Raw genomic sequence first — 12,560 nt, 5'->3', positions numbered from 1 at the left:
AACTAACAAGGAAAGTGGAGAAGGAAGGCATGGAAATAGAGAGAGGGTAGATCAAGAGAGGGATTTGTCTCAAGAAAAAAATCTAAATATGTTCAAAATTATTTATAGTTCTTTTGAGGTAACAAAGAATGGGAATCTGAGGGGGTAGCCATGAATAGAAAATGGATGAACAAGTTATGTTGCATAAATATGATGAAATACCATTGTGTTATAAGAAATTATGAAAGGGGTGGTTTCAAAGAAAGCTGGGAGTTTGTTTATGATATCATATGTGTGTATATATCATATATATGTGTGTCATATCAGATAGATAGATAGATAGATGAGAGAGGAAGAGAGTGAAGAAGAGAGGAAAGAAAGAGGGGGGAGGGAGGGGGAGAGAGAGACAGACAGAGACAGAGAGAGAGAGAGATAGAGAGAGCACATGGTAAAGATAAACAATGTTGAAAGACTTAGGAATTCTGATTGGCATAAAGACGAGCCATGATTCCAGAGAACTATTGAAGAAACAAGCTACCTACCTCCTCAAAGAAAGGTAAAGGATTCAGAGTACAGAGAAAAAAACAAATATTGTTTTAGAACCCTTTCCAGGGTAGGAATTTGTCTTGATTAATTGATTTATCTTGATAGGTGTTTGTAACACAGTTTGTTTCTCTTTAGCCCTCAGGAGTCCCTGGGTTTGGGGTGGGAAGGCGAGAAGGCAGATTTTTTTAAAAATATATAATTTTAAACCAATCCAAGGGACCAGGGGGCCCTGGGTCTGAGACGAGCCCCAGGATATCATGGACTGGGCTCAGAGGCTCTTTTTTATACCGGGAGGCTGGGCAAGGGAAAGCCTTATTAAGCAGGGCTGGGCTGCTTCTGACACACACCTGTGGGCTCAGGTCTTGCAATGCTGCTGCTGCTCCTGCTCTGTCTCCTGCTCCTTGCTCTGGCCCTTCACAGCAGGGGCCCAAAGGGCTCTCGGGGCCAGCTGCCCCCTGGCCCCACACCCCTACCAGTGCTGGGAAACCTGCTACAGCTCGGCCCTTCCAATATGGACAAACGACTCATAGAGGTAGGACATGGTACCAGGACGGCAGGAGCTGGATTGCAGGGGTTCCCAGGTAATGGGGGCTTGAGGATAGATTCATCTGAAAGAACATGGGAAAACACCCAGTTAGGTGAAGTGGAAGCAGACACTGAGGGCCGCAGAGAGAGAAGGAGAAGAGATATTTAGGGGGTCCTAGATGTTAGGACTGGGAGACCTAGATCCAAGTGGGGGCAGGAATTGGGAAGTCAAGCCTAGGGGAGCTATGAGGCCGGATCCTGGAAGCCAGGATGGGGGGGGGGCTAAAAGACCCCAACTCCACTGTCTCAGAATGTGGGTTGCTTCCTAGAGGTCATACTAGTGGGGAGAGTCAAGGACTAGGCTGGGATGCCTTGGCTCTGGGGCCTTGAAGTTGTAAGCAGAGGACCCAGGATACAGAGTGAGGGCTGAGGTCCCCAACAGTGAGGTATCTGGGGTCGATTGGTTCCTGAGCAACTAGGGGGCACCATAGTGACCCTGGATTCAGGAAGATTCATCTTCCTAAGTTCAGATTTGGCCTCGGACACTTCCTAGCTGTATGACCCTGGGCAAGTCACTCGACCCTGTTCGTCTCAGTTTCCTCATCTGTAAATGAGCTGGAGAAAGAAATGGCAAATCACTCCAGTTTCTCTGCCAAGAAAATCCCAAATTGGGGGGGGGGGGTGCTTGGAATATGATTCCCAGATGTGCTGTGGGACCTGGGTGCAGGGAAGCCGAGGACCTTGAGGCTGTAAGCTGGGAGCCTGACGCAGGTCCCTCTCCCACCTGCAGCTGAGCTGGCGCTACGGGTCTGTGTTCACGGTGCACTTGGGCCCGCAGCCATTCGTGGTGCTGAGTGGAGCGGGTGCTCTCAGAGAAGCTCTGCTTCTGCAGGCAGACGCCTTCGGTGGTCGCGGCGGCATGGCCTCTTTTGAGCGCTGCACCCAAGGCAAAGGTAGTGGGGGGGGGGGGGGCGGCGGCGCCACAGCCTCACTTCATGCTGAGGCCTGGCTTCGGTTCTTCGTCTCTCCCTCCATCTCTCTGTTCCCCCTCCACTAATCACTGTCTCTCTCGGGTCTTCATGACTCACATCTCCATTGCTGTGACTGTCTCTTAGTGACAGTTCTCCAAGTCTCTGTTCTTCATGTCTCTGCTCCCCTTAGGGCTCTTCTCCCCACTCTGCCTCCATCTGTGTTTGCCATGTACAGATCTCCATCTTTGTCCTCCCCTTTCCCTGCCTTCACTCCTGGCCCCCTCCCCATTGCTCCCTGTATCTATCTGTCTCCCATATTGGAGTCTCTACTCACTCCCATGGCTCTGCCCTCAATGTCTCTGCCCTCCTTTCTCCTTCCCCTTGTCTCTCTCTGTACCCTATATCCGTTTCCTGTGTCCAGCTATGTCTCTCTCTCTCTCTCTCTCTCTCTCTCTGCCTTCTGTCTCAGTCCCCATTTCTCTGTCTTCTCTCTCTGCTCCTTATTCTCCTTATCTCTTATTCCCCCTCTCCCTTGTGCAGGAATCCTGTTCTCCAATGGCCACCTTTGGCACACACTCCGAACCTTTACCGTGGGAGCCCTGAAGAAGCTGGGGCTGGGCAGCCGGAGCCTTGCTGAACGGATCCAAGATGAAGCAGTTGCCCTCATTCAGGAGCTCAGTCTCACCAAAGGTTCAGACCTGAGACCTCAGGGACAAAGACAGAAAGGGGCAGCCATGGTGGCAGGGACAGGGACACAAAGAGACATTGGGAGTGGAGCTGAGGGGGAGGGGGAGGCAGAAACACAGAGACACCCAGGGAAAGAGAAGCTAGGTGCATGCCAAAGCACAGCTGTTCTAAAAAGAGACGAAAGACAGATACAGAGAAGTGGAGAGACATGGGAATATGGAAGGAAAAGAGTCAGGGGAGGTGAGCCAGGTTTGATATGAGAGAGCAGTTGGGGTGGGGGTCCTGACCCCTCCCCTCATTGCCTCCCCACAGAAGCCCCATTTAACCCCCTCTACCACATTCACAATGCTGTGGCCAACGTCATCTGCTCTGTAGTGTTTGGGGAGCGATATGCTTATGACGACCCTGATTTCCGGACCCTACTGGACTTGCTGAACAACAACTTCCAAATCTTAAGTTCCCAATGGGGCCAGGTGAGCCATAGTGAGATCTCAGTCCCCTGCTCAGAGTCCTAGCTTGGGCACTCCTGAAAACCCAAGGATATCGTGTGTGGCTTGCACAAGGAGACCTTAGCCGGAGTAGGCAGAGGGGGTGGATGCAGGGGAAAAAATCCAAGGATCAAAACATCCTGGAGAGCTTTTTGAAAGAGGAGGAAAGACCCCTAAAGAGAGGTAGGGGAGACCAAGGAGAGAATCTGAGGGGTCAAAAGAATGCCCAGGATCATGTAACTAGTAAGTATCTGATGTGAGATTCAAACCCAGATCTTCGATCCACCATGCCATCAAGCCCCTGAAATGATTTATTTGGCCAGGAGGAGGGGCCCCCACGGAATCTGGTACAGTGACCCCTAAATACACACACACACCATACACACACACCACACATACACACACACACACACCACAACACACACCCCCTTCATCCTTTTCCTTCTTATCCCCTTGCCCAGATGTACAACATTTTCCCCTCCTTCCTGGACTGGATCCCTGGTCCCCATCACCGCATCTTCAGTAATTTCAAGAAGTTACAGGCTTTCATTTCTAAGGAGATCAAGAAACATGAGGAGAACAGACAGCCTGAAGAGCCCCAAAACTTCATTGACTTCTTCCTGGACCAAATGGAGAAGGTTTGGTCCCTTCCCCACATCTTCCCAGTCCTCTCCCCTAGATACCCAACAAAAAATGTTAAAAGGGCCCAGACCTTCCACCAAATAGCCAATTCTCCCACAAGCTATGGCCCCATTTTCCTGCCTTAGGAGAAGCAGGAGCCCGGGAGCCACTTCAACAAAGAGACACTGGTGATGACGACCCACAACCTGTTCTTTGGTGGCACTCAGACCACAAGCACCACCATCTACTATGGACTCCTGATCTTACTCAAATATCCCCATGTGACAGGTATGTGACCTTGGGCAAAGCACTTCATATTGTTGAGCCCTAATTTGGCCACTTGAAAAAGAAGGGAATTGATCTGAATGGTCTCTAGGGGTCCTTCCAGATCTCAACGCTATAATCCAGGGGACCCTATGAGCAAGAAAAAGGGAATTCTGTCCAAGCACTTTGCACTTTCCTCTTCCTCTTTCCACCTTCTTCAGAGAAGGTCTAGGAAGAGATATTCACTTCTATAAAGCAAGAGGGACCCCTTGCCAAAGCCTGAGACCACCTATCCTATACCACTGCAGGTACGCAAACCTCATAGGTCTCAGTTCTGCCATCTGTATGTTGCCTAGGGACACTCCACCCATCCACCCACACAGTGAGTTTCCCAGACAAGGCTGCCTAGGCTCAAGGTATTTTAGATGTCTGCATCCATTCAAAACCATAGCTCATGGGGCAGCTAGGTGGCACAGTGGATAGAGCGCTGGCCCTGGAGTCAGGAGTACCTGAGTTCAAACCCGGCCTCAGACACTTAACACTTACTAGCTGTGTGACCCTGGCCAAGTCACTTAACCCCAATTGCCTCACCAAAAAAAAAAAAAAAAAAAAGAATCAAGTAAAGCCATAGTTCATGAACCCCCTTCAATGTGTTTACCAGATAGATAGAGGACACAATTACTTCATAACAGGGGCATTTAATGAACTAAAAAGCTAAGAAAAGTAGCTATGAAACATTTTCTCCTTATACTTGGCACATGATCGTGAAACTATATATCTTTCATCAGGAAAAAAAAAGTTAACACACTTGAGTAATATGTGTAGCTAGGGAAGATTTGGCTAGGTCACCCACACAGAAGATCAATTCATCACTCTTGACACTGTACAGCTGCTGATAACTTGATAATGTCATCCTGCTTCTCCCACCAGGTCTGCTTCAGACTGGTGTCCTGTGGAATGCAGTCTCTGCCAGGCATGTAGCCTTGGTTGGATCCTTATTTGCTCCTGGGTTTTGCTACATGATGCCTTTGAAGGGATGCTCAGCATTGCATCTCATCTAAGTGGCTTAGTGGATAGGCCTGGAGTCAGGAAGACCTGAGTTCAAATTTTATCTCAGACACTTACTACCTGGGCAAATCGCTTAACCTCTGGTTTGCCTCAATTTCCTCAAATGGGGAAAATAATACCACCCACCGGGAATCAGGGTGGTGCAGAGAATAAAGCACTGGCCCTGGATTCAGGAGTACCTGAGTTCAAATCTGGCTTCAGACACTTGACATTTACTAGCTGTGTGACCCTGGGCAAGTCACAACCCCCATTGCCCTGCATAGATAGATAGATAGATAGATAGATAGATAGATAGATAGATAGATAGATAGATAGATAGATAGATAGATAGATAGATAGATAGATAGATAGATAATACCACCCACATCCCAGGGTTTTTGTGGATCAAATGAGATAATAATTGTAAAGCATTTAGCACAGTCCTTGGCATAGCATAAGCACCATAAAAATGTTTAATCCCTTCCCTTTCCAATTCCCCCATTGCTTCCCTGGTGCATGGCTGCTGCTAGTCACTCTTAGGTGTTCTACCAGGCATAATCTGAGATTGTGGAGCTATTCTCTGCTTCTAGCTTTAATTAGAGTCCCTGGCCGAGGTGTTAACTTTTCAGTATAGGAGCAGAATCTACCGATACTGTTTTGGTTTCAAGTCTTGAAGTTTTTTTCTGCTACAGCCCTTTTCTAAAAAACTTTTTTTTAATAACAAGCATTTTTTCCTCTCCCTCCTGCTTCTCACCTCAACTGAACAAAAAAGAAAAGACAAAGAAAGCTTCATAACCAATACATATAATCAAGTAAAGTAAGTTCCTTCATGGGCCATGCCCAAAAATATGTGGCTCCATCTGCATTTTAGTCCATTGTTTTTATCTCTGTTTTTGTTTTGTTTTTTGTTTTGGTGAGGCAATTGGGGTTAAGTGACTTGCCCAGGGTCACACAGCTAGTAAGTGTCAAGTGTCTGAGGCTGGATTTGAACTCAGGTCCTCCTGACTCCAGGGCCAGTGCTCTATCCACTATGCCACCTAGCTGCCCCTTAGTCCATTGTTTTTTAATCAGGAGGTGGGTTGTTACACACTTCATCTTTGGTCCTCTGAATTATGGTTGATCATTGTGTTAATTGTAGTTCTAAAGTCTTTCAAAATTGTTTTCCTTTATAATATTTGCTATTATATAAATTGTTCTCCTAGCTCTTTTCACTTTACTTTGCATCAGTTAATACAGCTCTTCCGCAGTTTCACTGAAAGAGTCCATTTTGTTCTTTCTTGTGGCATAATAATAGTCCGTTGTGTTCATATACCAAAATTTGTCCAGCCACTCCCTAATAGATGAGTTTTCCATCAGTTTCCAGTTCTTTCCAACCTGCTACAGAAAGAGCTGCTACACACATTTTTTTGTATATGTGAGTCTTTTTCCTCTCTCATCTCCCTGGGATATATGACTAATAGCTGTACTGCTAGGTTCAAGGGTGTGCATAATTTAGTCGTTTTGTTTAGTAAGAAGTTCCAAATTGCTTTCCAGAACAATTGGACCAATTCACAATCCAACCAATAGTGCATCAATGTACCTATTTTTCTACAACCCTTCTAGCATGTGTCATTTCTGGTTTTGTCATCTTTACCAATTGGAGAAATATGAACTGGAACCTTTAATTTCTATTTATCTAATTGCTAGAACTTTTGAGCACTTTTCTATATGATTATTGATAGCTTGAATTTATTCCTCTGAAAATTGTCTTTTGATATACTTTGACCATTTATTTATTGAGAAATGGCTCTTATTCTTTCATATTTGAATCAGTTATTTATATATCTTTGAAATAGGAAAACTGAGTAGGACAATTGGGCTCTAGCATCTCCCAGTTGCTCAATTTCAAAACTCTGCACTCTCAAAGTAGCTTGATGTCTCAGTGGATAGAGCTCTGGAACTGGAGTCAAGGAAGACCTGAGTTCAAATATGGCCTCAGATACTTTCTGGCTTTATGATCCTGGACAGAGTACTTAATCTCTATTAACCTCAGTTTCCTCAACTGTAAAAATGGGGCTAATATTAGCACCTATTTGCCCAGGATTGTTGTGAGGATCATATGAGAGAATATTTGTAAAGCATTTAGCACAGTGCTTGGCACATGGTAGACACTTAATAAGTACTTGTTCCCTTCCCTCCTCCTTCTCCCTCCACTTTCCCAGAGAAGATCCAGGAGGAGATTGACACGATGGTGGGTCGAGAACGGCCTCCCTCCCTGCAAGACAGAGCGCATCTACCCTACACCAACGCTGCCATCCATGAGATCCAACGTTTCATCAGTGTGGTGCCCATGGGTCTTCCCCATGTTCTCACCCAGGACACCCACTTTCGTGGCCACTTCCTACTCAAGGTGCCCAGCTCAAACAAGTTCTCTATTTGTGGAAGGGGAGAAGAGGGCTGACCAGACAGAGGCTAAGTTGGCAATATGGCAGAGTCTGGCATCCAGGGATCACAAATAGCTAGATCTTTTGGTAGTTGGTTTTCTGAGGGAAGGGGAAAAGCCCTGTGCTCTAATTCCCAAAAGTCCCCCAAGCCCCACCCACTCTGAATGGGAGTGCCTTAGTGCATCTGATGTCTCAAACTAGTCTGGATCTGCTAGGGTTTACAATATCTACACCCTACCCACAGGGTACCGCCATCCTTCCATTACTGATCTCTGCACACCGGGACCCAACCCAGTTCAAGGACCCAGAAAATTTCAACCCAAACAACTTCCTGGATGATAAGGGGGCCTTCCAAAACAATGAAGCCTTCATGCCCTTTGCCCTAGGTTTGAACAGGGGCTGGGATGGGTGATGGTGGCAGAAGTGGTGAGGAAGGGGCAGGAGGGATTGGGGAAAAACAAAGAACCAGACAAAGGACAAGAGGATCTCTAGGGAAGGGGGGTGGAGGAAAGGGAATCACAGAATAATCTAAATATGTAACTTCAGAGAACTGGAAAGCCCCCTGAACCTCAGTTTCCTCCTCTGTTATTTTTATCAGCTCAGAGAGAGGGTTAGAAAAAGTGCTTTGAAAGATTCAAAGTGGGGCAGCTAGGTGGCACAGTGGATAGAGCACCAGCCCTGGAATCAGGGGGACCTGAGTTCAAATCCGGCCTCAGACACTTGACACTTACTAGCTGTGTGACCCTGGGCAAGTCACCTAACCCCCATTGCCTCACCAAAAAAAAAAAAAAGAAAGAAAGATTCAAAGTGTTTTATAAATGTGAGTCATGGGACAGCTAGGTGGTGCAGTGGATAGAGCACCGGCCCTGGAGTCAGGAGTACCTGAGTTCAAATCCGGCCTCAGACACTTAACACTTACTAGCTGTGTGACCCTGGGCAAGTCACTTAACCCTAATTGCCTCACTAAAAAAAAAAAAAATGTGAGTCACTATTATTATCAAAGGAAGAAGAAGATTTAAATTTAAGCTGTACGTTGCCCACATTGGACACGTATATCCACATGGGACATCCCATGGGTTCAAGGAGAGGTAATGATAGATAGGTGGGAGGAGAAGGGCAGGTAAGCCCCAGAGCACACCCAGGCACAGAAGTACTTTCCTCCAGTCTTGGGATAGGAAGCCATACTAGACTAGAATTCTATCTATCTTCCTCCTTAAATATTGTTGGTCTAGGAGCACAAAGGTCCAGAACCAAGCCACTTTCCTGGCAGCAATCCCTCAAAGGGGGAAGGGTAACCTTCAGTTTTCATTTACCAGTTAGTTGGGTTCCTTTCTGCCAAATGTTAGTTACACAAAAGACCATTGCAAATAGTGAAATAATAAGTCACCCCACTCAGAAAGCAGAATCTAAGGAAGTTAAGCAGGTTAGAATAAACAAAAAAAATATATATCGTAAACGAGCTCTCCCACTGAGAGCAAGATAACTTAGCCCAAGATCTTAGCAGAGTGCCTGGCACATAGTAGGTATTTAGGTAATATTTACTGACTGACAGCTCAAGCCAAGAAAAGGATGCTCTGATCTTAAATGAGGAGCAATTCCCCCAATCTTTCAGGAGGCTAGAAATCAGGAACCCGCTTTCATTATGTGGCCATAACTTCCAAAGTCTTTCCCTATGTGTCTGGAGCTGGGGTGATGTGTGTTCTCTCTCCAAGGGGGCATGAAGAATGTCTCTCCTCTTCAAGCTTCTTAAACCAATTCTTCCCCTGATACAGACACACAGCACTGCATCAGTATTCTCCCTCAACTGGGAGAGTCAAGCAAAATATGACAGGCTTGACTGGAAGCCCGGCTAACGTAAATATTCAGTCTGATCCCTTTCATTGGGCTAACAGAGAAGTGGACTGACAAAGCAATTTGTCCTCAGTCACAGAGGTGGCAGATGGCAGACAAGATAGAGAGAAGGGTATAAAGGTCACTTGGGGGGAAGAAGATGAAGAATCTGGGAAAAAAGACTAGGAGGGATTCCAAGGGGCAGGTAAGGAGTGTCACTGATAGACAATACCTGGTGCCCACAGGAAAACGCATCTGCCTCGGGGCAGGCCTGGCTCGCATGGAGATCTTCCTCTTCCTCACCACCATCCTACAGAATTTCACCCTATGTACTATGAAGAAGCCTGAAGAGATAGACCTCTCCCCCAAGTCCACAGGCCTGGGCAATGTGTCCCCACCCTATGAGCTCCGCCTGAAAGTCCGTTGAGCCCCTGTCCAAGGTGCTGTCACACACACCTCCCCCACCTCACCAGCTCTTGTGTCTCTCATCCAATAAAACCCCACAGTTAGAGCAAAGAGTGGGTTACTCATTGGAGAAAGGAGGAGGGGGGTAGGAGCGAATGGTGGTGGAGAGAAGCAGCAGAACACGCAATTCTGAAGTAAGCTTTATGCGGTCTCAGTGGCACCCCCTCCCACACATGGGTCTCCAAAAGAAACGACCCACACAGTGGATAGAGCACCGGCCCTGGATTCAGGAGGACCTGAGTTCAAATCTAGCCTCAGACACTTGACACTTACTAGCTGTGTGACCCTGGGCAAATCACTTAACCCCCATTGCCTGCAAAACAAACAAAAACAAACAAAAACACAAAAAAAAAATCTACATTCCCTCTGAAATCATTTCAGGGGGTCTGAGTTCCAACAAACCACAAAAGTCTGCTTGGATCTGACTTCCCTTACCTCCTTCCCCCCTAGACTTCCTACTTTAAACCCTCTGTCCTAAAATTCCTGATTTTCAGGAACTGGTAGCAAACCTCCCTGGCTTTGAGGTGCCTTTCATTTACCTCTAGAGAGGATACAAGCCTGGGATCAAAGGTCCTGCACCCCCACCCCCCAATCTCCAAAGAAGGCCTAGGTCCCTTCTAGTCTTTGAGAGCAGGGAAGCCCCCTCCATCCAACCCCTTGCCAGGTAGAGGCTATAACACACCCTAGCCTGAAAAGATTCCAATCTAGGAATAACTGTTGCAAGACTAAGGGGGCTCAAGTGCTAAATAAGCCCTCTCCTTCTGCATTAAAGGGCCCCACTCAGCTCTGGCCCTGTACATGAGTGGTGAGGGGGTTCAGTCCTGAGGGAGTCTCTTGTTATTGATGAGTCATTTCAGTCATGTCTGACTCTCTGTGACCCCATTTAGGGTTCTCTTGGCAAGGATGCTGGAGGTTTGCTATTTCCTTCTCCAGCTCATTTTACAGATGAGAAACTGAGGCAAACAGGGTTGAGAGACTTACCCAGGGTCACACAGCTAGGAAGTATCTGAGACCATATTTGAACTCAGGTCTTCTTGACTCCATACTCGCACTCTATACACTTTACCACCTAACCACCCTGGGGGAGCCTGACCATCTCAAAAAAAAAAGGAGGTCAGGCTCTTTTGTCTCACACTCTTCACCTCATGCCCCATTTCAGTGCCCAGAGGGAAATTACTTAAAACTTAGGTTTTGTCTCATGTCTGAGATCTTCACAAAAGAGAAATGGAAAAGTACTCAAAGTACATTACAAATCAGGTATTGGACAGCTCTTTATTCCCTCCACACAAAAGAAATGTTAAACACGAGATTCCCATTGACCAAGACTTAAAATAGCATACAGCAACTTATAACTACTTTTATACTCTCCTAGGGGTGCAATATTTATCATTAAGCATGATGTGGGGGGACAAAAAAGACATGATGTGGAACTGCTGAATAAGCATTTTATATTTCATTTCCACTCTGTACTATCTAAATAATTCTCTCTAGGTTCGCGTCTTCTGGTAAGCCTAGTCAGGGGGTATATTAATGAGGGAGCCTTCTTGTCATCTTTACCAATTGTCTAAAATAGTCTAAAATCTCTCCCCATGTTGCCAGTTGGCTTTGATTAAAGGACCCAAGATCTCCAGACTTCTCAAACTCACAGGTTGCCTCCAAAGTTAGACAGCATTCATCTCAGAATCACTGTTTGTTTAGTCACGTGCTGGGGGGGTAGAGGGGGTCACAAAGTAGCAGCAGAAGCAGCCAGGTGCTCCAGGGTCCAAGCTCACCTCTCCGACACTGCCTGAGTGGACAGAAGGTTGGCCTCTACCCCCTGCCCAAAGGAGACGTTAGAATGGTCCTGGCAGGGGCAGCTAGGTGGCACAGTAGATAAAGCACCAGCCCTGGATTCAGGAGGACCTGAGTTCAAATCCAGCCTCAGACACTTGCCACTTACTAGCTGTGTGACCCTGGGCAAGTCACTTAACCCTCATTGCCTCGCCCCCCCCCCGAAAAAGTATATGGTAAACGAATAAGTAAATAAATATTTATTAAGCACTTACCATGTCAGGAACTGTGCTAAGAATAGTTGGCACAATCACGCACCTCAAACTAAGGACTCACACTCTCCCTGTGCATACAGGGTCCCTGAAAAGAGTGGGTTCAAATTTAAACTACAAAGGTAGTAAGGCACACATGTAGGGAATATTTGTATCAAGGATGTTCCTCAGAGTTCCTGGTGATGGGAAGTCTTTTTTTTCCCTTGGTAAAGTCCACTTGAAGTCTCCATCTGGTATAACTCTTGGCTGAGATCCTAGGATCCATTGCTTTCTAGACTCCATAGTCATCATTCTCTCCTGTCTCCCTCTGCTCTCAGATGGATGACCAGATGCACTGTTTCCTATTGGTCCAGTCTCTTTGATAGCATGGTCACAGGAGCATTGCCCTAATCTCCACTCCCTTCTGGTACAAGCACAAGGGTCTCACTCTTCAAGGGGCTCCCAAGCTTGGAGTTTTCCACCCTTTGTTCATATAACTGCTAGACTGAATTCCACTGGCACTCTCCAGCTACTTAAGACTCTATAGGTGTGGTTAGTTTGTTTGGTTAACTGCCTATTCTCATCTTGACCCAATCAAAGCTGTCCACACCTTGGAAAGGAACTAAAGGGTATGAACCATCCTGATTACCAATTTAACATTTCATCATCCTCTAACACTGATTACATTAATCG

General features: G+C 46.5%; 1 protein-coding gene across 1 annotated transcript; it reads left to right on the top strand.

The window, feature by feature from the left end:
• Positions 1-410: 410 nt before the first annotated feature.
• LOC122745981 (cytochrome P450 2F2-like) lies at positions 411-9,897 on the top strand. Its single transcript, XM_043991448.1, has 10 exons — positions 411-535; positions 885-1,057; positions 1,841-2,003; positions 2,562-2,711; positions 3,021-3,181; positions 3,658-3,834; positions 3,964-4,105; positions 7,330-7,517; positions 7,796-7,937; positions 9,627-9,897. The coding sequence occupies exons 2-10, from the start codon at positions 893-895 to the stop codon at positions 9,806-9,808; spliced, it is 1,470 nt and encodes a 489-aa protein (XP_043847383.1). The 5' UTR covers positions 411-535; positions 885-892; the 3' UTR covers positions 9,809-9,897.
• The last annotated feature ends 2,663 nt before the right edge of the window (positions 9,898-12,560 follow it).

This window comes from Dromiciops gliroides, chromosome 3 (assembly GCF_019393635.1).
Source record: "Dromiciops gliroides isolate mDroGli1 chromosome 3, mDroGli1.pri, whole genome shotgun sequence".
NCBI classification, from domain to species: Eukaryota; Metazoa; Chordata; class Mammalia; order Microbiotheria; family Microbiotheriidae; genus Dromiciops; species Dromiciops gliroides.
This window is presented reverse-complemented; position numbering and strand designations above follow the sequence as displayed.

Excerpts from the sequence above, each read along its gene's own strand:
- LOC122745981 (XM_043991448.1), top strand. The coding sequence starts at position 893 with ATGCTGCTGCTGCTCCTGCTCTGTCTCCTGCTCCTTGCTCTGGCCCTT. Across the intron at positions 4,106-7,329 it reads CAAATATCCCCATGTGACAG|AGAAGATCCAGGAGGAGATT; the intron begins GTATGTGACCTT and ends CCACTTTCCCAG. Across the intron at positions 7,518-7,795 it reads GTGGCCACTTCCTACTCAAG|GGTACCGCCATCCTTCCATT; the intron begins GTGCCCAGCTCA and ends CCCTACCCACAG.